This window comes from Doryrhamphus excisus, chromosome 1, assembly GCF_030265055.1.
Source record: "Doryrhamphus excisus isolate RoL2022-K1 chromosome 1, RoL_Dexc_1.0, whole genome shotgun sequence".
Classification (NCBI taxonomy): Eukaryota; Metazoa; Chordata; class Actinopteri; order Syngnathiformes; family Syngnathidae; genus Doryrhamphus; species Doryrhamphus excisus.
Genome location: NC_080466.1, coordinates 32,713,697 through 32,737,566, shown reverse-complemented (window position 1 = coordinate 32,737,566; position 23,870 = coordinate 32,713,697). Strand labels below are relative to the sequence as shown.

Genomic DNA, 23,870 nt, shown 5'->3' with positions numbered 1-23,870 from the left:
CGGTTTGGGTTAGGACTGCCCCTTTTATTTCGAAAAGCCCGTGGACCGGAAACTGCTTCTTTGTCACGTAGCGGCGCCAGTCAAGTGTCAACACGGTTTGTGGACGAAACAAACGCTCATTGAACAAAATGTTGGCTTGGACCACAGTCCCCTTGATGATCCGGAACACAGCACCTTATTTCTAGGCTCTTTGGTAAGTTACAACCTTTTTCTGGGCTGCTTATTCTGCCGTTAGCCTGTTAGCATCATTTTCAGCCTAGCTAATGGGGATAACGATAGCCTTGATCTTAATAACATTGTCCAGATCTGCTCCGTTTGCTCATTGTTATTAAACGCCACGTGTTTAGTCTTGGGATGTGTCGTTCATCTATATTATTCTATATTATTAGCAAGCACAATGAGGCGTTCGTGTTATATTGCGTTTGACCTCACATGCTGAGGTGACTGACAGCAGCAGCTCGTTTGACACCCCGTAACACTCACACATCACATAAGTTAATAACAGAACATGGCTTTTCTTTTAAACAAATAACAGAACAGCGGTTCCCAAACTTTTTCCAGTGGCATAACCCTTCAGACACTTGACCTGCAGCCATACAGCCTCCTGCAACCTTCCTTCATTAACTTGATATATTGAACACAATTCGTTGCTCCAGGGGAAAAACGTGTATTTTGGTTGTTTGACACAAGCACTGATAAATAGATAATTTTTCATCCTATATTTATCTTTTATTCCAGACTGAATGAAATTCTATCCATCAGTTTTAATTTCAGCTTTCCTTTTTTGTCCACTCACGATGGCTGTGGTTTAATGGGATAGTTGGGATTTTTTGACAAAGTTGTATGACATCCCCATCATCAGTGTAGTCCATCAATGGCGTCTTACCCCCCACTTGGTCACAGACGTCCCATTCTGGTCAGATTTCGGGTTGCAAAAGTATGGCGTTTGTTTTCTCAAACCAATATTTGTTCAAAATAGTAATTAGGAACGTAGTTTTCGTTTGTGGGTGGGATGTTCATTCATTCATTCATTCGTTTTCTACCGCTTATCCTCACGAGGGTTGCAGGGGTGCTGGAGCCTATCCCAGCTGTCTTGGGGCGGAAGGCGGGGTACACCCTGGACTGGTGGCCAGCCAATCACAGGGCACATATCGACAAACAACCATTCACACTCACATTCATACCTATGGACAATTTGGAGTGGCCAATTAACCTAGCATGTTTTTGGAATGTGGGAGGAAACCGGAGTACCCGGAGAAAACCCACGCATGCACAGGGAGAACATGCAAACTCCACAGGGTGGAGGGTGGAACTGAACTCGGGTCCCCATAACTATGAGGCCTGCATGCTAACCACTTGTGCACCGTGCAGCCCACTTAAGTATGTATTCACAAAAATGCCTCCTCCAAAAAGTCAGACCTCACAAATCGTTCAGAGTTAGTTTCTTGGGTTGTATCACTGCGTGCTGTCGCCTGTCCATTGTTGTGTGTGTTCCACAGTGGATGAAGGCGGGAGAGTCTTGTGTTTGCTGTGGCTTCGCAGCTTCGGCAGCAGCAAGCAGCGACTTCTGACGTAAATTGAGGAGGCATTTTTGTGATGCAAATGTATTTCTCTTTTGAACACATTTTGTTTGAGAAGCCAAACTCTTAAGTGGCCCCACCAATTAAACAGAACTTCGTTCCTCATCACCAAAATCCGACAAGTAAGTCATCGTTGTTGTACTACACTGCTGATGGGGATGTCATACAATTTCATGTGAAAAGTCAGAACTATCCCTTTAACATTCGTGACAAAGCAGTATCCCAAGTACAAAAATATATATAAATACAACCAACGATAAAGCATTATTTTGGGGGGGAATTCCCACTCACTATGACAGGTTTACACCGCTAAGCAGTGCAGGGAGTGGAACATCCATATCTATGCTGATATTTGTTCATATGATGCACACAGAGCAATGAACAACTTAATGTTCTGCCTCCTTTGTGCTCCTTTCCTGCGGCATGAGGCATTCAGGTGCACACACAATAGTGATACAGTAAACCTCGGATATATCGGACTCGGATATATCGGAAATTCGCTCACAATGGACAGATAAAAAAGAACCAATTTTTCTGTAATGCATTTCCAATAAAAATTCATTGCATATATCGGATTTTTTATAACGGATTTCGCCTATTTCGGACAAAATCTCCAGCCCCGTTCCAATGCATTTCCATTAAATTTCCTTCGCATATATCGGATGGCCGCATCGTGGCGCTCCGATTCGCCGAATCGTGACAGGCCGCTATACGACGTCATTTGCAGCGTTTGCAGCGTTGCCTGCACGTCCAGGTACATTGGAAACATAGTCAAGGAAGTGCCTTTTTATAACGGATAAAATCCGATTTACGCATATACCGGATATAAATCCGATATATGCGTAAAACGGACATTTTCCGGTATACGCATATAACGGATTTCGCTTGTATCGGACAAAACCAGTGGGAACAATTGAATCCGATATACGTATCCGAGGTTTACTGTATTATAATGTAAAGGCGGGGTACACCCTGGACTGATCCCAGTGCACATATGGACAAACAATGCCTATGGACAATTTTGAGTTGCCAGTTAACCTAACATGCATGTTTTTGGAATGTGGGGAGGAAACCAGAGTACCTGGAGAAAACCCACACCCGCATGGGGAAAACATGCAAACTCCACACAGAGATACCCAAGCGGAGATTCAAACACAGATCTTCCCAATCTTCTCTGACTGTGGCCAACATACAAAGCACTTGTCCACCGTGCGGCCCTGGTGTTTTTCAGTGCTCTTTTTCCTTTTCTCTCAGACGGTGAAGGTTCAGGAAGAAGGAAGAATGCCAGTGGAGAGCAGCAGCAGTGGTGTGGTCCGGCAGGCCAAGCAAAAGAGAAAGTCTCACAGTCTGTCCATCAAGAGGACCAACAGCACTGAGCAGGAGCGCTCGGGCCTGCAAAGAGACATGCTGGATGGACAGGTGATGACTTTCTGTTTTTTGTTGGCTTTTTTGGGGCATTTCTTTTTTTTAAATGATAAAAACATCCACAACCTACTGACAAATAGGTTTGTGCACATTTAAACATCAGCACATTAAACAGTGCAGGAGTGTAAATAAGACATTCAAGTTGGCTTTTGTGAGCTGGCGATAGCCTGCTAGTAAGCCTAAGTCAATTACATTTCGGCGTACAAGCTGCTACTTTTTTCTTAAACTTTAGACTCTGCGACTTATACAATGGTGTGGCTAATTTAATGAGTCATGAGTTATAAGGAGCTCATGACAAGCTTGTCAACACCGGATATCGCAGGAGGTCATTACTGAATGAATCAGTCTGACCCACTGTGTCAAGGCTAAAATCATCACACAGCAACTTAGCACTCAAAACAAGTACTAATAAGAGTTTGAAATAAAATAACAACAACTATATTAACTTCTTGTCATAATTCATTATTTCCAGCCGAGACGTTCGTTGACCAATGGCAGCCGGGCCACCAGAGGGAGCTCATGCGCTAACCTCCATTGCCCACAGCCATGATTATGCCAAATTGCATAAGGTTAAGAATAAAAACTGAGCATAAAACATGAGGAGAATACTGGACTGGATAGTGGTATAAAGTATTTATGGATATAAAGCAAAAAAGTCAACAATGCAAATGAATTGACATTTTATTTGAAGTGCAACCAACACTTGAGGTTAACGATGAGTGAATGAACAGGTTGAATTCAATCAGATGTGGTTAATCCTGTCTGATGTACACGACTTGAAGTTTAATACCTCAGTTTAATACCTCATTGACTTCTCCACCACAAGTAGTACAGAAGTTAAAGTTGTATAGCGCTTTTCCCCTGCAAGGCACTCAAAACGCTTTGACAGCGTTAGCACATTGACCTACTGATGACGCAGCATCAGGAGCAACTGGGGTTCAACGACACTTTGAACCCCCAACCTCCAGGATGGGAGACGACCACTCTACCAACTGAGCAATGCCGCTCATTCATTCATTGATCATAACTTGGGTTGTGACATTTGTTTTAAAAGTCAACAGAGCATCTATTGAAATTTTATGATCATCAAAAATTCCAGGGAATGACTTAAACCGTCAAAGTGATGTATTGTAGCTCAGCATCATCAGCTCCTCTCCACTTGACTTCTTGTTTTTTGTCACTCTCATCCTTTTTGGTTCTAGTCGTCAGATAATCTGGAATGTTTAGGCAGAACGGAGGTGAGTTTCAGGTATTGTGTAAACGTCCAGTGTAGTATTTGCTTAATAGCCGTTGTTCTGGTGTTGTCTTAGTTAGAGACAAGCTCACGTTTGGACTTTCTTGTGTTTCTTCTCCTCAACCCTTTTATTAATGAAGAGTTTCCTTTATGGAAGTGAGGTGTTGGATTCAAATGATGACATTGTGTTCTTCACTTTGCTCTGTCGTCATCCTGAAGAGCTCACGGGCCAAAAAGCTCTTATCTTTTGAATGCCAATGACACACTTGACTGAACTCATCCAGAAGAAAGAAAGACGCAAAAACATAAAAGCTCATCTTTATAATCTACAGTATGCTGTGTTTGTGGCCAAAAAGCATCTTCCTCCACTAATCAATCCCCTTGACTATAACCAACCAGCACCAAACTGTTCACCTTCACAGATCCCACATGGTGCTATAATGCTGGTCCAGGCACTGGAGTTAATCATACCATCATGTAAGGTTCAAGTGTTCTTCTCTCTGTCTCCCTGCAGGACTCCAAATTGCCTCTGTCTCTGAGAACCAACTTGATGGACCTGTTCAGTCAGATCGAGAGAGAGTTTGAGAATCTCTACATCGAGAACATTGAGCGTAAGTCATGGATGGGTTTTCTTCATTTAAGTCTCACACTTAATGATGATTTACGGGTCTTAGAAGTGGTATTTGTTTTCGGGCAAGGGTATTCAAACTTTTTCCAGAAAAACTGGGGATCACTTTTATACATATTTGTACATCAAAGGTCAATCTGAAAGAAACATCCACATCTTAGCTCTGTGTTATCGGTGACAAATCAAATGAGTGTAATATATAGGGCTGTCAACTGATTAACATATTGCATCGCAATTAATTCAACTTATTAATTCATTCATTCATTAAACTGTATAGTTAACTCATACGTTCCAGCAAAGCATTAATCGGTGCCTGCCGGGGTCGCTGCAATGATGTCAGCCTCCCTCTGGGCTCCTCTAGTGCCCTCTGGTGAACGCAGGCAACCTAGCAGCGCTATCCAGCCATCCATTTTCTATGCCACTTGTCATCTGGTGAAATCCTTTGCTCAGACAAATACATTATGGGAAAAGGTTAATAGTTGGGGGGGTTCAGTTTAAACTTGTATTGGTACTTGGTATATTTCCTACTTCTATAATTCCTGAGTTTTAAGTTACTGTGTGATGAGTTCAGTGCTCTGTGGAAGGTGTTATATTGAGTAATGACCTCCTGTAATTTACAATGGATTGACAAGCTTGTGATTTTTTCATAGTTCATGATTGGCTGCCATTATGCCATTTATGCCATTTATGACATGGACATGTGCGGCTTATATAAAGTATGTACAAATCTGTCTTGCAAATCTGGATGCAGCTTTTGCACAAGAATTTATAGTATATCCAATTTTATGCAAGGATGTAAATATCAATTTGGGAAAAATGGGCCATTATTTTATTCACAAAATAATACGTGTGTTTAATGTGTGTAAATCCACCCCTTTGTTTCCTCAAACTAAGGTTTGGGCTGAGAGTCTGAGAACAGGACATGTGCATGTTAAACACAAGAAAAAACTACCATTAATACAATACTACTACTAATACATCCCATGAATGATCACTTACATTTATTTTTATAATACGCCGAGGGCAAATAAAAAATGTGGACACCCCAGTTTGAGACAGTGGCATGATATACATATTACTACTAAAGTCATGTCAAACGCCGTAACACGGTGTTGTGTTTGTCGGACAGTTCGCAGAGAGATTGAGACCTTGAACGATCGCTTGACTGCAGATGGTCAGACTCTAGAAGGTGCAGACTTGGCCAAAGGAGCTCTAAAAACTAAAAGTGAGCATCATACAGTTTTAAGTACACACATTCGGGTGAAAATGAATGAAAAATGTGTTTTAATGGCCATGTTGCATTGTCCACAGCGAGTCACAGCACCAGCCAGCTGTCACAGAAACTAAAGACCACCTACAAGGCGTCCACCAGCAAGGTAAGCTCATCGGTTAACTAATTCTGCATAAATGCTTGCTCGCAGTAAAATAATTTACTTGGAATTACAGAGGTGTTCAGTTGTACATAATTGACAAAATATTGGGGATGCCCTCGGGAATGTGGGGGAGGGGGGAGGGGGGAGGTGTGCTCGTAGGTAAGTGTGTTGGAGTGACAAGACTACACGTTGTGCACATTCAAGAGAACAACAGCTGTCCTTTGTCGCCTCTCTGCTCGTAGCCGCGTTCAAACTCTTGCCACGCCCCTGTAGGCGGAGCCCGCAACTTCAGCGTAAGCGGCTGGGAGTTGTGGGGCGGAGACTCATGGGTAACTTATTGATTTCTCACCCCCCTACACCTTGTCCCCCACCATGCCCTCCCTTTCCTTGTGTGCCCTGTGCATGAACAGCCCAGCCGGGGGGTGGACACGCCCTCCTCCAGAGGCTTGGTCATTCAAATGTAGGAGTCTCTGTTTGAGATCAACACACCTGACTCATCTCCTTTTTCACTAATCAACCCCTTACGTTGCTTGTCCTCATACCTGGTCCACCATCCTCCAACAGGAAGCAGACACGACAGCTAATGTGCATTCAAAAAAGTACAGCTCATTTTTAGGTTGCTGCTTTGAATCCACTGTGACCAAGTGTGCCGCCTGCAGCTCCAATTCACACCAACATGTCTGCTCATAGCGAGACCAGCTTCATTCCAGTGTTACGTATGTCCTGGTGTAGAGGGACCATGGCAGGGAGGGAGCTGATAAGCAGACCCAGAATGGGGAGTGATGATGATCAAAGGTGATTGTCATATGTTAGTGAGCGACGTGCAGCCATGGGAGGCAGGCAGGCGAGGCAGTGAAGAATCCAAAATAAAGAAGAAAATAAATATTGATATTTCCCATTGACCTAACTGTGTTTTTTAACTGCATTTTTTTGTATGATGAGGCTGCAAGTCTGTCCTCTCGGCGTAAGTGCGTGAGCTGAGCCATCTTGATTGTCGCCAATATAAAGCTATTATACACCATGACTTCCTACAGCCTGTAGCTTGGGGTGGCAGTGGCCCAGCTGTAGACCAGGTCATCCAGAAACTGGAAGGCTGGCGGTTCAATAACCACTCCCACCCACTGCTGATGTGTCCTTGTGCACGACACCTCACCTACCCACCTTCACTGGTGCTCGGAGAGGCCGTAGTTGCGAATCGACAGCCACGTTTCTGTCAGTCTACTCCAGGGCAGATGTGGAACAGATGTAGTGTACCACCACCACCGTGTGACTGAGGAGCCAATGGGTTCACTCCACTGTGAAGCTCAGAGATGTCATACAACATCAAGATGTGACTGCGTTTTAACAACAGTGACGCATTCTCTTCTTTTTCTTCCCATCCACTTAATGAGCATTAGCATATAAAAGTAGGCTGCATATTGACATCTAAAAAACTACAAAGGAGTCAAAAGTGACAAAGTGCCCCTCTCCAGCCATGAACCTGACCGCACGTCACTCTCCATCAGTGTTTGTGTGGGTGTGGCCTTGCCAGTCTGCACACTGCAGCGTCACACTGCTCGCTCTCTTGTCAGCTTTGCTTCATTGTTAGCTGTAACGTCCAAATACGCTGTCATTGCTGCACAACACACGTTACTGCACATCTGCTTTCTCCTCACTTCCACTGTGTCACATTGTGGGCTTTTTGTAGAAGTAACACCAGAAGAGCATCCTCGTCTTCATCATTATGCTGGCTAACATTCCGAAGCCACAACTGATCCTTGTGTGTCCGTTATTTGGGATTCTTTTTAACGCTTGAACCCTTTCTTCCAGTTGGAGCTTATTTAGCGGCCTGTGTCCAAAGCCAGCCAAGGGTCCCGTTTGTATCATCCCCATCTTTAAAGTAAACAGCTGAAGTATTCATCATTTAGGAGCATAATAAGACGCTGACATGACTGACATCAATCACTGATTCTCATCATTCTATTGGACTTTTCTCTGTTGCGCTTGTGTCCTCACAGTAATGTTCTTTATGATCTCCAGCCCTGCAATAACACTGCTGTTGCTGCTTAGCTTTGGTACGCTACAAGAACCCTGCTGAGCATCTCCTTTGTGACCCTCAGTTGCTCTCATCCACTTCTTACAGGGTTCCGCACACGTCGGTTTATAACAATGGCGCAGTCATGTTTTATGGTTCAGGCATATTTTTGTATTTAACTACTAAATGTGACAAATCGGGTGCAGTCATGCCAAGTGCGGCGCTCTGACCATCACGTGTGACCTCCCCCGAACCAATGCTTGACGTGTGGGAGCCCTGTGGTCCACGTGATGGGCACACGTGTTAACATACACGCTCTGCTTGTCAGATTGTGTCCAGTTTCAAAACCACCACCTCCAGAGCCGTGTGTCAGCTGCTCAGGGAGTATGTGGGCCACAGAGACGGCATCTGGGACCTGAGTGTGACCCGCACCCAGCCCACGGTGCTTGGCACTGCATCTGCAGGTACCATTCTGTTATCTTTGTCACCGACATTTTCACCATCTTCCCATTTTGGAAGTGACCATTCTCTGTCCACCAATCAACGTCGAGCTACCCGACCACTATGCTTGGTGGTTTTTTTCATGTCATGTGACTGTTGATGTGTCCCATCAGACCACACGGCCATGTTGTGGAGCATCGAGACGGGAAAATGTCTCCTAAAGTATCTGGGCCATCAAGGATCAGGTATAGTTGTTTTCATCTCTCAGAAGTCATGTTGTGTAGTTGTGTAGATGTGCAGTTTCATTGTTGACCCCCCCCCTCCCTTGTTTGCATTTCCTCAGTGAACTCCATCAAATTCCACCCCACTGAACAAATGGCGCTAACAGGTACGGGCCATAAATGCAACTTACATAATGTTCATGTCAGAGTTTTGGATGATGTATTGTTTTATTGTGTCCGGTAACGCTGCTAAGCATCTGGAGACCAGACAGCTCACATTTGGAGGTTCATGGTGCAGCTGCCCACACCGCAGCCCGTCGCCGACATCAGCGTAAGCCTCGACAATGACCCCCACCCCCTGGTGTCTTTATCACTTTGTTACGCTGTCCAATAACAACACCTCCCGCAGCAACCCCCGTGCGATGACGACTTGGACATTTCCGACAAAGATGAGGCCGAGGTGGAAGCGGAAGGTCCCAACGACTGCCCGTCTGTGCGCGTGGCGTCCACCACGCTGCGCAGCCACCAGGGCGTGGTCATCGCTGCCGACTGGCTGGTGGGGGGCAAGCAGGCGGTGACGGCCTCCTGGGACCGAACTGCCAACCTTTATGACGTGGAGACGTCAGAGCTGGTCCACTCGCTCACTGGTAGCATGTTGGCGCCTACATGTCGTCATGAGTGTCCGCTGTGGAATTTGACCAGGACTCCTCTTTGTGTGTGGAGGTCACGACCAGGAGCTGACGCACTGCTGCACCCATCCCACCCAGCGCCTGGTGGTCACCTCATCTCGAGATACCACCTTCCGACTGTGGGACTTTAGGGACCCGTCCATCCACTCTGTCAACGTCTTCCAGGGACACACTGAGTTAGTCTCTCACAAACGCAAAATTAACTGGTTATTTAATTAATTTAATTAACTGAGCTTATATGATCTCGCTTTTTGCAGCACGGTCACGTCTGCCGTCTTCACGGTGGGGGACAACGTGGTGTCAGGGAGCGACGACCGCACTGTCAAAGTGTGGGACCTGAAGAACATGAGGTCGCCCATAGCAACCATCCGCACAGACTCTGCTGTCAACAGGTCTGAGAAGACGACTCACACTTATTCATTCATATTTATATTTGACGTCACGTTTGTCTTCTTGTGTATGGAAACCTCCTTTGGTGGTTATATCTGAATGTTTTTTTATGAAATAAACTTTTATGTACAATATAAATTAGCAGTGCTGATGTGAAAGCATATGCATCACTTTCTATGTTGTCTCTGCAGGATCAGCGTGTCGGTGAGTCAGAAGATCATCGCTCTCCCTCATGACAATCGGCAGGTGCGACTGTTCGACATGTCAGGGGTGCGATTGGCCCGCCTGCCCAGAAGTAACAGACAGGTCAGTACCGACCTGAAGGCTACATTTGTACGACCATATGCAACATTTGGTTCCCCCCGACATTGAGCGTTCCAATTGTTGTTTGTATGTTTTAGGGTCACCGCCGCATGGTATGCTGCTCAGCGTGGTGTGAGGACAACACCTCCTGCAACTTGTTCACGTGCGGCTTCGACCGCCAGGCCATTGGCTGGAACATTAACATCCCCGCCCTCCTGCAGGACAAGTGACCCCGCCCCCCGCCTCGTTGTAACATGCAAGTGGGAGGTCGTCACGTGTGGTAACCATATGTAACCCAACACCTTCATGCGTCTTTGTCACAAAGTGGCGACTCACTGCTGCCAATGTACACTGAACACTTCTTCTCGCCTGGTGTGGGTGGGTGGGTGTGGGTGGGTGGGTGTCTGTTGTCTGGGTGGGCAAACACACTTTCATCTTTGTGTGTGTTGAGCGTGTGAACGAGACTCTGCACATCTGAGAGGGAAAAAAAGCACAAGACAAGCTTTATTGTGACCTTGATGCTAACGACATCATGCTAATCTTCATCACTCATCTTCATCACTTTGCTTATTGGCTCTCATTATGTTTACGCGATGAAGTGTTCACTGAGTTTGTTACAGTGAACACTTGATGTTAGCATGCTAACCAGACAGGCCCTAGCTTAGTGATTAGCATCATGTGGACATATTTGGCACTTAATCAGTTGGGAACTCGGTGAGACGTTTTAGTCAACGTGATACTTGAAATGTTGCCTGTCAGTGTTAGTGAGATAGCTGGTGTGCTGCCCCCTACTGGCATGGAGTGTCAGGTCCTCATTTGAACACTTTAGAAATCCCTCCCACATTGTGAAGATGGAAGATGTCAGGATGAATCAGGATGCTAAAAGACATTTTTAAAAATTATTTAATTGATGAACTGCTGACATATCAGCATGTTGTCATGACGTTTGTGTCTTGGCACACTTCATTAGTATTTTTAGTATTGATATTAATATATTGAGATTGCACTATAGAACAAAGGGAAGGGAAATAGAAGAAGTGTAAAAGCACGTCTCTTATTGGATAAAAACCGAGAAAGTTTGTGAGGACATAGAAAGGATGAACATTTTGGTTTTTAATTCATGCGGTCCTGTCTCCTCCTCCTCCTCCTCCTCCTCCTCCTTTTTAATGATAGCTTGTGACTTTTGGCCTGTTGGGGGAATTTCCCAAGATGAAATCAACAGTAAAAGTTTCACTGTCACACTTGTAGGATTTCCATCTAGCACACATACAATGTTTCCTTTTTTTTTTTAATCATGAAATTTAATATATAAAGAGCATCAAGTGTTTGATCCAGTTGACCGATCTTCTTCCCTCCCCATGAATCCGATGTATCTGCTTTGACTGTGATGGCAAATATTTGTAACATATTCATGTCATCAATGTATTCAATGTATGGGCACACATGAGACCTTGTCACTCAACGTCTTCACACAAAAGGGAAACCTTTAAATCAACCTTAGTGCAGTTTTGCCATTTGTTACATGTCAATAAAGCAAGTTTTGTTCTTCACTCACCTTGTATGTGTCTTCCCCTGCTGGCCTCACTCACTATTACACACACTGTTAAATCATTTCAAAATAGTCATAACGACTACTACATCCTTAGTTGTTATTCAAAACATGTCTTTACATCCTTAGAAATACAAGTACAAGGAGTCCCTAAAGTCTAGACATAATATACACATTTAATATACATACATTATACAAGCAAGTTCAATTTCATGAATGATGAGTCAATTAAGAATACATTAGAAACTATTCACTCGTTCATTCATTTTCTACCGCTTTTCCTCACGAGGGTCACGGGGGTGCTGGAGCCTCTCCCAGCTGTCTTCGAGCAAGAGGCGGGGTACACCCTGGACTGGTGGCCAGCCAATCACAGGGCACATATAGACAAACAACCATTCACACTCACATTCATACCTATGGACAATTTGGAGTGGCCAATTAACCTAGCATTTGGAATTCGTTTTTGGAATGTGGGAGGAAACCGGAGTACCCGGAGAAAACCCACGCATGCACGGGGAGAACATGCACATTGGGAACAAAATGTAGTTTAAAATGATAATAATTTAAAATACATGAAAAAAACATTAAAGAAGAAAGTACTATTATTGTATATATTGCAAAATAACAATTATTGTATAATTGTCAGGGACACTCCATACTGCAGTGCTTCCCAACCTTCAAACATTTGACCTGTAGCCAGAGGTGGGGCTCGCACTAGGGGGCCCCTGAGAGACCGGGGGCTCCAAGTGCTACACAGATATACACACAAATACATGTGCTGCACAGAAACCACAACAATGGGCATTTACCATGCAATTATGAAACGACATAGCAAACCGCCTTTTGCTACACCCAACCCCCCCGTCCCCTGTCTTCGCCCTCTGCGTCAATCATCACGATTCACAAGGGTTTGTTTATTGGCCACAGGGGAATGCCAGGCGGGGATTGGACCACCAACCTTAATGAAACGTTTAAGATTAACCACTTTTAATTCACAAAATAAGTGAATGTTCAGCGCTAATTGTTGTCAATTTTATTTATGCTATACTGTACATTTACACAGGAACATCCAGAACAAGCATTTTAGTTAGCTTTAGTAAGCTAAGGTAAAAGAGTAAAAGCATTTTACGTTATAATATAATTCTTGTTTGGGACTACATTCAGCCAGTGTCCTGGCATCCATCTTACAACCTGCTAAGAAGACCTGAGAGTCAAACTATATCCTCCACGACGTCAACACCACCGCCTTCTTCTGGAAATTTCCTGATCCAAAGTCCGACGCCACTGTCTTGCAGAGCTCGTCTAAACTGCTGCTTGACCCCCTGATAGCATCCAGCTGCCTCCTTCCAGCCAGCGTGCGTCCTCACGGCGTCCTCTGACGTCCAACCTCTCAGCTGCATGCAGGACACGTCTCATTCACGATGGTGGACACAAACTATGGCGTTGTCTTGATGCTACTCACCTGCTTGTGTAGGCTCTGCCAGCCGGCGAACAAACGACGTCTGCTGAGCCTCGACGGTGTTCCACCGTGGACGCGTCTCCCTGAGGACGCACTGATTATCTCCACTTGTCTATCGCCAAGACTCCAGTTGAAGCTGGCAGGCCACACCTTCTTACCTGCACGCCGCTCGCCACCGCCATCACCTGTCAACAATGGAAGACATCTTGAAGTTTACTAAAGTATACTGTGGACACTCCATCTGGTTCACCAGCACTTGTCCCATGATGTCCAGTACTTTGGTGCATGTCTGGATATATGGTACGTGAAGTTGGAGGACTTTACTTCCATGGGGGGTGGTGACCCACCAGATGTAGCAGATGGCGCTACCATGACAAAACCTCCAGGACTGAAGTGGAACAGTCAGACTGGCAAGTTTAGGACTGCTGGGCAAGTGCAGGTGTGTCTAATGAAGTGGCTCTGAAAGGTCAAAGGGCATACAGGCAAGGAGCGGCTGCTGGCGTCTGTAGGGGAAGGAAGGACGCCTAACGGGGGCCAGGCGACGCGTCAAGACCCGTTCCAGGTGACCCGTGTGACTCAGTGTCCCCACTATCAGGCTGTACAGGTACACAGGCTCCATCAGGTGTGACAGGAGGGCCCCCTGCAAGCCAGCAACACACCACCTGGTGACCCCAAAGATGGTCCTCAGACTCGTCAAGAACTGGCACACTTCAATTGGAAAAGAACTCAACTTACTTTGCTATTTTGTCGGTGCAGGACATGCTGCCCGCAGGTTTACCCGACGACACGGATCCCTGTGCTGTGACGGGCAGCGTGCCCTCGCCCCCGATAACCTTCTTCCTGAGGCGGCAGCGCAACTTCCTGTTGGCTTCTGGTGGCACAGGAAGACAGGTTCAGCGAGGACGTGTCGTTTAGTTGGTCTAGTCTTGAAATGTGAGGGTCTCACGTGAGGCATTGGTCTCGTAGGGACAGTTGAGTCGGGCGTCACCACATGGTGAGGAGGTCACGTACATGTGGAATCGAACACCGTCTCGCAGTCGGAAGACTCGGTGCCCTGTTGTCGGGAGAAAGATGGACTCCTCCTGGATGGCCTTCTCAGGATGACTTCAGCAGAGTGAGGAATAAAGTTTTTATCAAACTACTGCTGACAAAAAACAACCTAAAAAATACAATTTTGGACCTGAGCCGCTCCAGCTGGCGATGGAAGAAGACCAGCAGTGCCCTCCTGCACAGGACCTCAGCATGACAGTCGCTCACTGCACAGTCGCAACTGCAGATGTCCAAACACTTGGTCCCGGTTGCCATGGAAACCACCTCGGCTGATCTCAGGTCAAATCCTGGAGGCAAAAGTATTAACACAGGAAGTGACGTCCACATTAAGATCAGACTAAGATGAGACCTAAAAATGTCATCCAATACTACAAGAGAGGAGAAATATGATCTCAGGGAAGAAGTACATTTGAAACACTTCTATGCTAGGACTACGTTATGCTAGCCATAGCATTTCAGTATGTGGAATCAAACTATGGAATGGATTGAGTAAGGAAATCAAGCAATGCACAACGATGAGCCAATTCAAGAAACAATACAAGCAGTTGATGTTTGCTAAATACAAGGATGAAGAGTCTTGAACCAGTCATGATGTGCTATATATATCACTATATTGACACTTACTATGGTACCCATTATGGCATTGGATGCTCATATCACCTCCTACTTTGGTACAAGGTACATTATTAAAAAAAACAAAAAACTTAAACTGTATTATGGAAAGCAGAAAGTGAACAAATGTAACAGTTAGTGATTGTAAAAGTACCAGATGGAGGGGTAGGATTTAATAAGCTTTGCTTCTTCCTACTCCTTTTGGACATGTGGAACTGGGAACTGATTATGGGATGCACTCAATTGGAATCTGATGCATGTTCAAATGAAAATAAACCATTACCATTACCATTACCATTGCCATTACCATTACCATTACTTTTGGACATGAAGTAGTATGACATGGCCATCAGCAGTGTGGTGCATCAGCCTGGTTTTATCCAGTTTTCGGTGCTGGAGAAAGTAGTTCCAGCTAGTCAGTGAGGACAACAATATCCTTTCAGAAGAGTCATAGATTTGCATCACAAACGTGTTTGACCTGAAAAGTCAGTCTTCTCAATCGATCAGCATTATTTTGTCTCCCTTCGCATCGCTGCACGCTTCTCGCCTCACGGCGGCCATCTTCCGGAATGTAAACACGATACAACTCTTTTGAACGGATACGTTTTAAGTAGCAAAATGCCTTCATTTTGTGACCCCACCAACTCGCCGGAACTACTTTCTTCAACAGCAAAAACTGGCCAGAACGCGGCTCACGGGACCAAATGGGGGCGTGAGGGTAAGACACCGTTGATGCACTACGTTGCTGATGGGATGTCAACAGTTCCAAACCGTGTATCTCATTAAACTAAGGTAGCTGTTTACTGTCTTGTCACCTATATGCTAAGCTAGACTAATTGATTTCTGTCTTCATGCTACGCCTCGATAGCAGCTGTAGGCTATGCTAAGTTAGGCTAGCTGCTTCGTAGCTGTGTTTATGCTAAGATGGAAGCCATTTTGACTAGGTTGTCTTCTTTCCTTTCCTCGTGTTTCTATTAGACCTAATGTGGTGTCTGGCGCTAACCTGTGGTCATGACAATGGCGGCCATGACTTTGTATACCGCGAGGCCGTCGTGCGTCAGCTGCTCATGTTTGAGAGCCACCAGCCGGAAGATGGACTCTGCAAAGAACTGCAAAGAAAAAGAGGGTGTGTTGAAACAAGTAAAACATGCTTTGACCTTTGACTCCAGCGTGTGTGAACGTTGGCGTGAAGGTGAACATCAAGTGTCGACTAAGCGTGTTAAACCATGCAATTAATTCACCGTCACAGCGTCTTCCTGCTTCTTGCTCCGCTGCCCGTCCTCCTTCTTCATTAACACACTCTCATCATCTGATTGCTGACACGTCTTGACTGACAGCTTATAACATAGCGAGAAGATGCTAAATGAAGCCTAACTGCCATCTACACTGATTATTGGTAATATTCTTATATTGTGATGGATTTCCTCCATTGTTGCGTTGGTGGTTAAGGTTTTTTTCCTAACCCGTGGATGTCAGAGGAAGCGAAGCCACTCTGGGCTGATCAAGAGCCAAAATACTAAAATCCATATTGTGGTGGATCACTGGGTTTATGGTACGACTATATCGTACAAGTAGATCAGACCCAGAAGGCTAGATATGGATGGATGTGGAACTAAAGAGTATAGACTATGATATGAAGATATGTAGAGGACTTGAGGGGGATCACCCTTCCAAGGGATGTCTGGGATCTGACCATTCATTCATCCTCTATTGAACCAGATATTGAACAGATAAACCTGATTGAGACTACAAATGTCTTCCACAAGAGTGACCTGGCCAAGATGGCAGCAGACACTAATGTTTCTGACGATCTGATTTCCAACATTGACAGTGAACAATTCCAGGAAATGAAAAACAATTCCATTGGTCCAGCCCATGCATTTCACCATCCTTTAAAATCACTTTCAATTCTCCCAACGTGATAAGATGAGCTAAGTTTAGTTCATTTTGAAAATCATTCCATGCCAGGGGAGCAGCGTATTGGAATGCTGTCTTCCCTGACTGTGTTCAAGAACTGTAGACTCTGTTCTGACTCTAGGAAGTACCATTAGTACCTTTTTCTGAGAGCGGAGAACATACTGTTGTTGGTATTTATGCATGTATGATCAGAGGGAAGATGGTAGGTGCCCAAGAATACATTTATTGATAAAACCAACCAATGAGTCCACCTGCCAAACTCATGCAGCATACAAAGTACGATGGTGACCACCAATGCCATGGCCAGTCATGAAGCGTAAGGCAGAGTGGAGAACAGCTTTTTTTAAAAGATGATTTGATGCATTCATAAAAAGAAGGTCACCATCATCCAGCAAAGGTAAAAAAGTAGCAGAAATTCAACGCTTTCTTGTAGAAAATGAAAAGCAAGATTTATTTCTAAAGAAGAAATTTTAAGAAATTTTAGCTTCAGTTTATTTACAAGATGCTCAATGTGTTGTTTAAAGGACAGTTTTTTGTCAGTAATATTTTATTTCCCTTCGGGTGGCTGAGAGAGTAGCCCTTTTCCATTTGAGAAAACCATAACTTTAGACTTGTCTGCATTTAACACCAGCCTAAGCTGATTTAGATGTGACTGGACAGCATCACATGAAGACTGGAAGAAGCAGTAGATGACCGTATCATCTGCATAAAAATGAAAAGTGGCGTTCATTACGTTTTGACAAAGATTGTTCACATAAATAGAAAACAGCAATGGACCTAAAACAGAGCCTTGGGGGACTCCTTTAGTTATTGGAAGAAAGGCGGAAGACTGGCCAGCAAAGTGTACACAAAGATTTCATTCATTCATTCATTTTCTACCGCTTATCCTCACGAGGGTCGTGGAGGATGCTGGAGCCTATCCCAGCTGTCTTGGGGCGAGAGGCGGGGTCCACCCTGGACTGGTGGCCAGCCAATCACAGGGCACATATAGACAAACAACCATTCACACTCACATTCATACCTATGGACAATTTGGAGTGGCCAATTAACCTAGCATGTTTTTGGAATGTGGGAGGAAACCGGAGTACCCGGAGAAAACCCACGCATGCACGGGGAGAACATGCAAACTCCACACAGAGATGGCCGAGGGTGGAATTGAACCCTGATCTCCTAGCTGTGAGGTTTGCGTGCTAACCACTCGACCACCGTGCAGCCCTACACAATGATTTCTACCTGATGAATAGTTCTAAAAACCAAACAACAGCAGTAACAGATTTTAGAAATCCGGTTTTAACGAGAAGTCATGATCAACCGTGTCGAAGGCGTTAGACAAATTGATAAAAAGCATTTTACCCCACCTAGGAATCAATGATCAATGCCCAAGCCTAAGAAGTATTCTTCTAAAAGAATGGAAGTTGTTCTCCCTGCCAGGCGAGTGTGAAGCTCACCTGAGGTAGCTGCCTTGGGGCGCCATGGAGGTCCATCTGCATCCTGCCGGGGCCCAAGCGGACGTTGTACAAATGTCGTAAGACAGCAGCTGCCGCCCGTTCCTTAGCCAATCTTTTACTGTGACTGCACCCTTCAAAGAACCTCCCCTCCACCCGTAGCACCACCATGAAGCTCCTGGTGGGTCGCCCGTAATGCTGCTCTGTCAAGCAGAAGTAGCGTAGTCCTGGTCGCAGTTTGTCGAGCAGGGCCGGAGGACTGAGGCGTTCCAAAAGGGAAGTGCTGAAGACTTGAGTGAAGCTGCTGGGGAAGACCTCCTTCTTCTTTTCCATGATGAAGGTGCAGCTTTCATCTTCTGAGCAGAACACATCAGAGTACTCGAAGTGGTCTTCAGTGAAATCCACAGTGGCAGTTCCGGTGTCCTCCAAGCTGGTATGAACTTGTGAGGAAACGGGGAACTGGATGAAGGACTTGAGGGCCATCTCGGCAGCCCTGACCTTGGCCTGTTTTTTTGTTGTCCCCCGGCCTACAAAGTGGAAACCGTTCACATCCACGCCCACGGAAAACACAGGAGCATGTGGGGGTCCAGTCTTTGACGTGACCTCATACTGCAGACCAGGTCTTAGCTCGTTCAGATGCACCACCGCCGTCTTACGAGCCAACGCCCAGGAGGTTCTTCGGCCCGAAAACTGTCGCTTCTTGCCGTCCATCAGGGGCTGTTTCCTCTTGGAGGCCTTATAAAGCTTCAGTGGATGATGGTGGTCCACTTGGTCTTGGTGATCCTCCACGCCGTTTGGACCTGAGGACACAATCACCAGGCTTTGTTTATCTCCGTTTTGGAGGTCTTGTACTGTCAGCTTGTCTCCATCCAGACTGGTGCTGACGCTAGAAGCACTCAGGTGGACTTTGATGGATGCTGAATCTTTACAAAACCAAATCACACACACTTCCTGTCACGTGACCATAGGTGGTCATTGTATTAGGACATTTCATATTATGGTGCTTTTGGTTACGTACATAATTCCGGAAATGATTAGCACTGTATAAAAGGAAAAATAAGTATTTGCTTGCAAGCAGAAGAATTGGCAGGCCAGAAAACACATAGCTGCAAGAATACATGGGGTGGTATTGCAGTATGTACATAGTACATGTACGTACATAGTTGCAAAGGACAACATCACTTTGGTAGTTGTACTTCCAATGCCGCCACTACTATGAAGGACAAAGACGGCCACTTTGGACATGTGAGCTAGCATGTGATGACTAAACAGCACAGTGGTCTAATCTTTGAGACAGGGGTCTCAAACACACAAATGTGGCCCGCAGGACACGAGTTTGAGGCCCCCGCCTTGATATGAAAGTTTAATGTTAGTTTGATATGGATGCTGTATGGTATCATGTACACAGAAGAAATGATTACGTTTGATTAATGTTCATGTTAAAGGTTAAATAACTGTTAATAGTTATCCTCCCTATCCGTGTGGAAGTGGTAAGTTTTGGGCTATTTAAGTTTAAGGAAATAACTTGAAGGCTACCATTTAGGTCGCTAGCTCTCTAGTTTGCAAGTTAGCATGTGTCTCAAGACCCTGCAGTTGCGCAATATGTTGTAAATAAAAAGAGTATAAATGTGACTATAGTCGTGTTTTGTCATGTCTACAGGGCTCTAATAATGCTTTGTTCATTTTAATCTGAAAAAAATAATTTGTCTACCCACCAACAATATGTGGTTTCTTAAATTTTTATTATTTGCCGTTTTATTATTATTATATTTATTATTATATTTCTTTATTACGGATTGATTGAGTTTCTTTATTCTTGATTTGTTTATTTATTTTTCATCTTATTTTGTGTAGGAAAATAAAAAGTAAGATATTTGAGAACAGTGGAATGTTTTATCAGAGCTTTTATTGTAGAAAATCAGAACCAAAGCACTGAAAAAGTTTGTATATTTTTCGGTTTTTAATAAATGCGTTTTGTTTTTTTTTGGGAAAACCTGATGCGGCCCAGCCTTGCCCAGACCCTAGCTCCAGTGGCCCCCAGGTAAATTGAGTTTGAGACCCCTGCTTTGAGACATCCTCCTCCCAACAAGCCTGTCTCTCCCACCTTTGCAACGCCCCTTCCACTGTTCTCTCTTTTTTAGTATGGTTTCCTTTGCGTCCTGTATTTCATCTCTGTGTGACTTTATTTTATATGTCAATGTGTTTTGTCCACAGTGTGAGTGACTCACAGAGGGGGTTCATTTCAGGAAAAAAAAACATTGCCGCTGTCGGAACAGAATTTTCTGCATCCAGCTGCTGCTGATGGAGCTTATTTACATGGTGAGTTAGCTTTAAATGGGACATTAAATTAGGCACAGTAGGAAGTGTGTGTTTGTGTGCACGTTTAATGTGGTTTTCCACAGCACAGGCTTCCTTTCACTTGGCTCAGTGGTAACAATAAAATGAATTTTAGATTGTGACACTGTGCTTAAAGTCTGCTGGTGATTGGCTATACAGTCTAAAGTCAGCCAATAATAATCGCATCAAATTGAACACAAAGATAAAGTAGTGAGTTGGTATCTCCATTGGAACGTACCTTTATGGAGTTTGAAAGTTCCCCCCCCGGGAACGCCACCTTCCCCCCACATTCCAAAATATGCATGCTCGTTCATTGGAGACTAAATTGTTCATAGGTGGGAATGTGAGCGTGAATGGCTGCTGATTGGCTGGCCACCAACTGGGCTCTTGCCCACAGACAGGCTCCAACATACCTGGAGAAGTCTTGTAGTGTAGCTTCAGGAGATTAAAACATTTTTAGAGAAGATCTGTCTTGTGAGAGCAGGCCAACCAGAAACTGATGGCGTCTGTTATGAATGATAATATGATACGATAATATGGAAGTGGCAGTAGGAAGACATTTGAAAACGCTGCGATCTGACCTACATTGGTGTTCCCAGCTTCACCTGCTCGGGATGTTTTTCGCTTGATATTAAAGTACTGCGGCTTTTGGCTGGACATTGAGAGAATGATGACGAGGCGGTGGATCAACAATCACTTTATGGAAACAAACAAGTACGCCAAAACAACCATAGTCCTAGTCCATAGTCGTATATCTGCAGACTATCAGACCATAGAAACCCATTCCCCCCACCCAGATGTAAAAAAAATGTCCATGTGTGTGGTGGCTAATGTCCAGTATGGCCCACCAGCTCAAGTACAACCCTGCTGTAAAGTAAAGTGGCGTTTGTAAAGTAATAAAACGCGGTCATCCGCCCATCAAATGTCAGGCAAACAGCAATTTGCAAATGAACATGTTGATGTTTGTAGGAATTATTGAGCAACATATGGTGCAAAGAAACAACAAGCAGGGGAGTAATCATCTCTAAAGCCTCATGCTACTCTTCTCTTTTTTTGCTTTCACTTTTTGTTCACATGCCACAAATGTATTCTTATTTTCGACTGCAATTGTTGATGATTTATTTATTCCATAGAAGTGTGTGATTATGACATAAACATCAACATATCAGGGCAAAACGGGCGCCATGTGTCGTCCATCGTGGTAAGTATTTGCAAGCCAGCTAAGTGCGCTAAAAGGCAGGATTGGACAGACTGATGATTGTTCTGGAAGCATTTATTTCTTTCCTGTCCGCAGAAAAAAAGGCCATCGTCTGGTTAATGAAAGTGGAACGGCTTAGAGCGCTTTGAATAAGCAAAAAGCCATCACCACGTAATCTGCCGCCTTTGCCAGGATTAACATGAGGACAACAATGGCAGATTAATCCTGGGAGGATGACCTGTTGCTCCAATTATCATTAACAGACACACGAGAGGCACAATCACAGCACAAGTCTGTGGAGGCCATCTGCCTCGAACGTTCAATCTCAGTAAGACAGATTTCTCTTCTCGTATTTGAACTCACTTCATACTGTAAATGATTTCATCCATAATGACTTGTTAAACCTGGGGAGACAGAGCCTTCTCCATCGCTGCCCCCACACTCTGGAACTCTTTGCCCCATTCACTCCGTGCTTGCCCTGACCTTCCCCCCTTCAAAAAACAACTCTTTAAATCTGTTTTTAATGTCTAACTTTTTATACCTGACTGCTTTTACTCATGTTTTAACTGTGTATTAACCAATGAATTTTGTATTTTAACGTATCTTCTACTCTGTTTACTTGCTTTATTCAACTCCATTCTTCTGTAAAGTGTCTTTGAGTATTTTCAAAAGCGCTATACAAATAAAATACATTATTATTGTTATTAACAATGCTAACAATGCTGTGGACACCCCACACAACAGCGAAGAATTCAACCATGAAAACTTTCAATCATTTGGTCAAATCGTAGCATATTTTCTTCTGTTACTAAAAATGAGTTTTCTTTCAACGGAGTCTGACTAAGAAAGAACAAGCATCCCATAATCCAGGCTATGCTCTAATAATAAGATGGCATTTCTACATGTGCAAAACCTGCAAATATGAACACTTCAAAATGTTAAAAGTTTGTTCTCACCTGTCCGTCTACTCCTCCTCTTCCTCCTCCTCTTCCTCCCCGCGTCCGACACATCCCACATCTCCATGCTGCGTGTTTGTGTGCCTTCTTCACACACTTGACTGGCGTGTTGCCGTGTGACAGGATGAAGCTGTGCAGGACGTGACCCCCACATCTCCTCTCCAAGCCACGCCCCCGCCCCCTGCTGTGACATCACCCAGCATCTCTGGTCCGCAGGCAACAAAAGCACGCTTTAAATGTCAATGATCTTCATTTTGGAACGGTTTTACTCAACTGCAGAGGGTGTCAGGTGTCAATGGAGGTTGTCAATGATTACAGTATATTGTTTATTCCTCAGTAGACAGACAGGTACATAGATTCCATCAATAGGTCCATGGAAATAAATGATGTTTTGCATGACAATACAGCATTGATTACCATAATCTGTCCTAATGCCTCGCCGCTCATTAGCAAACATTTTTATGCAGCTTTTCTCCACATCAGACACCCCCAAACAAACAATGGCTCCATCTTGACTTTCCAGTCACTGACTCCATCTTCATGAGGATTAAGTCACATGATGGAGAGCTCTCCTGGACACTTCATTAGGTACACCTGTCGCTTTCACGTCACGCCTGAGTAAAGTGTGTGTGCGTGCTCATCCTGCCGTGAAATAACGATGAGGCTGATTAGATGTGAAGAATATTTCAATGTCTGATTACATATCTGGCCGAAATCATGTGACTGATTTGTTTGTCTTTTAACAGCACTTTTTAATTGACTGATTACAATCATAATTGCAATGATGAGACTTTTAATCAGATTTGACGCTCAAGTTATTATAAATAGGGCCGCATGTGGCCTGATGCTTAGCATGTTCGCCACACAGGAGATCGGGCTTGCATTGGTTTACTCCGGTTTCCTCCCACATTCCAAAATTCAGAATGTTGGGTTCATGGAGATAAATTGTCCATAGGTATGAATGTGAGTGTGAATGGTTGTTTGTCTATATGTGCCCTGTGATTGGCTGGCCACCAGTCCAGGGTGTACCCCGCCTCTCGCCCCAAAGA

At 44.5% G+C, this 23,870-nt stretch overlaps 2 protein-coding genes across 5 annotated transcripts; one reads left to right on the top strand and one right to left on the bottom strand.

The window, feature by feature from the left end:
* The first annotated feature begins 36 nt into the window (after positions 1-36).
* LOC131138374 (WD repeat-containing protein 37) lies at positions 37-10,682 on the top strand. Of its 4 annotated transcripts, XM_058087233.1 has the most exons (16): positions 37-193; positions 2,835-2,999; positions 4,208-4,243; positions 4,754-4,850; positions 5,997-6,092; positions 6,179-6,243; positions 6,483-6,569; positions 8,583-8,718; positions 8,869-8,940; positions 9,039-9,083; positions 9,171-9,247; positions 9,326-9,563; positions 9,640-9,781; positions 9,863-9,997; positions 10,187-10,301; positions 10,397-10,682. In XM_058087233.1, the coding sequence occupies exons 2-16, from the start codon at positions 2,862-2,864 to the stop codon at positions 10,526-10,528; spliced, it is 1,611 nt and encodes a 536-aa protein (XP_057943216.1). In that variant the 5' UTR covers positions 37-193; positions 2,835-2,861; the 3' UTR covers positions 10,529-10,682. The 4 variants fall into 4 exon arrangements, with proteins under 4 accessions (XP_057943216.1, XP_057943225.1, XP_057943233.1 ...); XM_058087242.1 differs by lacking the exon at positions 4,208-4,243; XM_058087250.1 differs by lacking the exon at positions 6,483-6,569.
* A 655-nt stretch (positions 10,683-11,337) lies between these two features.
* Positions 11,338-22,945, bottom strand: LOC131138366 (double-stranded RNA-specific editase B2-like). The gene is made up of 9 exons (XM_058087222.1): positions 22,822-22,945; positions 18,334-19,130; positions 15,972-16,077; positions 14,487-14,643; positions 14,253-14,410; positions 14,042-14,177; positions 13,787-13,968; positions 13,310-13,491; positions 11,338-13,241 (listed from the first exon to the last, which is right to left on the bottom strand). Exons 1-9 carry the CDS (start codon positions 22,886-22,888, stop codon positions 13,059-13,061), a joined length of 1,968 nt encoding a protein of 655 aa, XP_057943205.1. The 5' UTR covers positions 22,889-22,945; the 3' UTR covers positions 11,338-13,058.
* Between the last annotated feature and the right edge of the window lie 925 nt (positions 22,946-23,870).

Coding starts and splice junctions, on each gene's coding strand:
- LOC131138374 (XM_058087233.1), top strand. CDS start 2,862: ATGCCAGTGGAGAGCAGCAGCAGTGGTGTGGTCCGGCAGGCCAAGCAA. Junction 6,093..6,178: donor AGGAGCTCTAAAAACTAAAA/GTGAGCATCATA, acceptor CATTGTCCACAG/CGAGTCACAGCACCAGCCAG. Junction 6,244..6,482: donor ACAAGGCGTCCACCAGCAAG/GTAAGCTCATCG, acceptor CTCTGCTCGTAG/CCGCGTTCAAACTCTTGCCA.
- LOC131138366 (XM_058087222.1), bottom strand. CDS start 22,888: ATGGAGATGTGGGATGTGTCGGACGCGGGGAGGAAGAGGAGGAGGAAG. Junction 14,644..15,971: donor CGCCATTGTCATGACCACAG/GTTAGCGCCAGA, acceptor TTTTGCCTCCAG/GATTTGACCTGAGATCAGCC. Junction 13,969..14,041: donor TGCACCGACAAAATAGCAAA/GTAAGTTGAGTT, acceptor TGGGGTCACCAG/GTGGTGTGTTGCTGGCTTGC.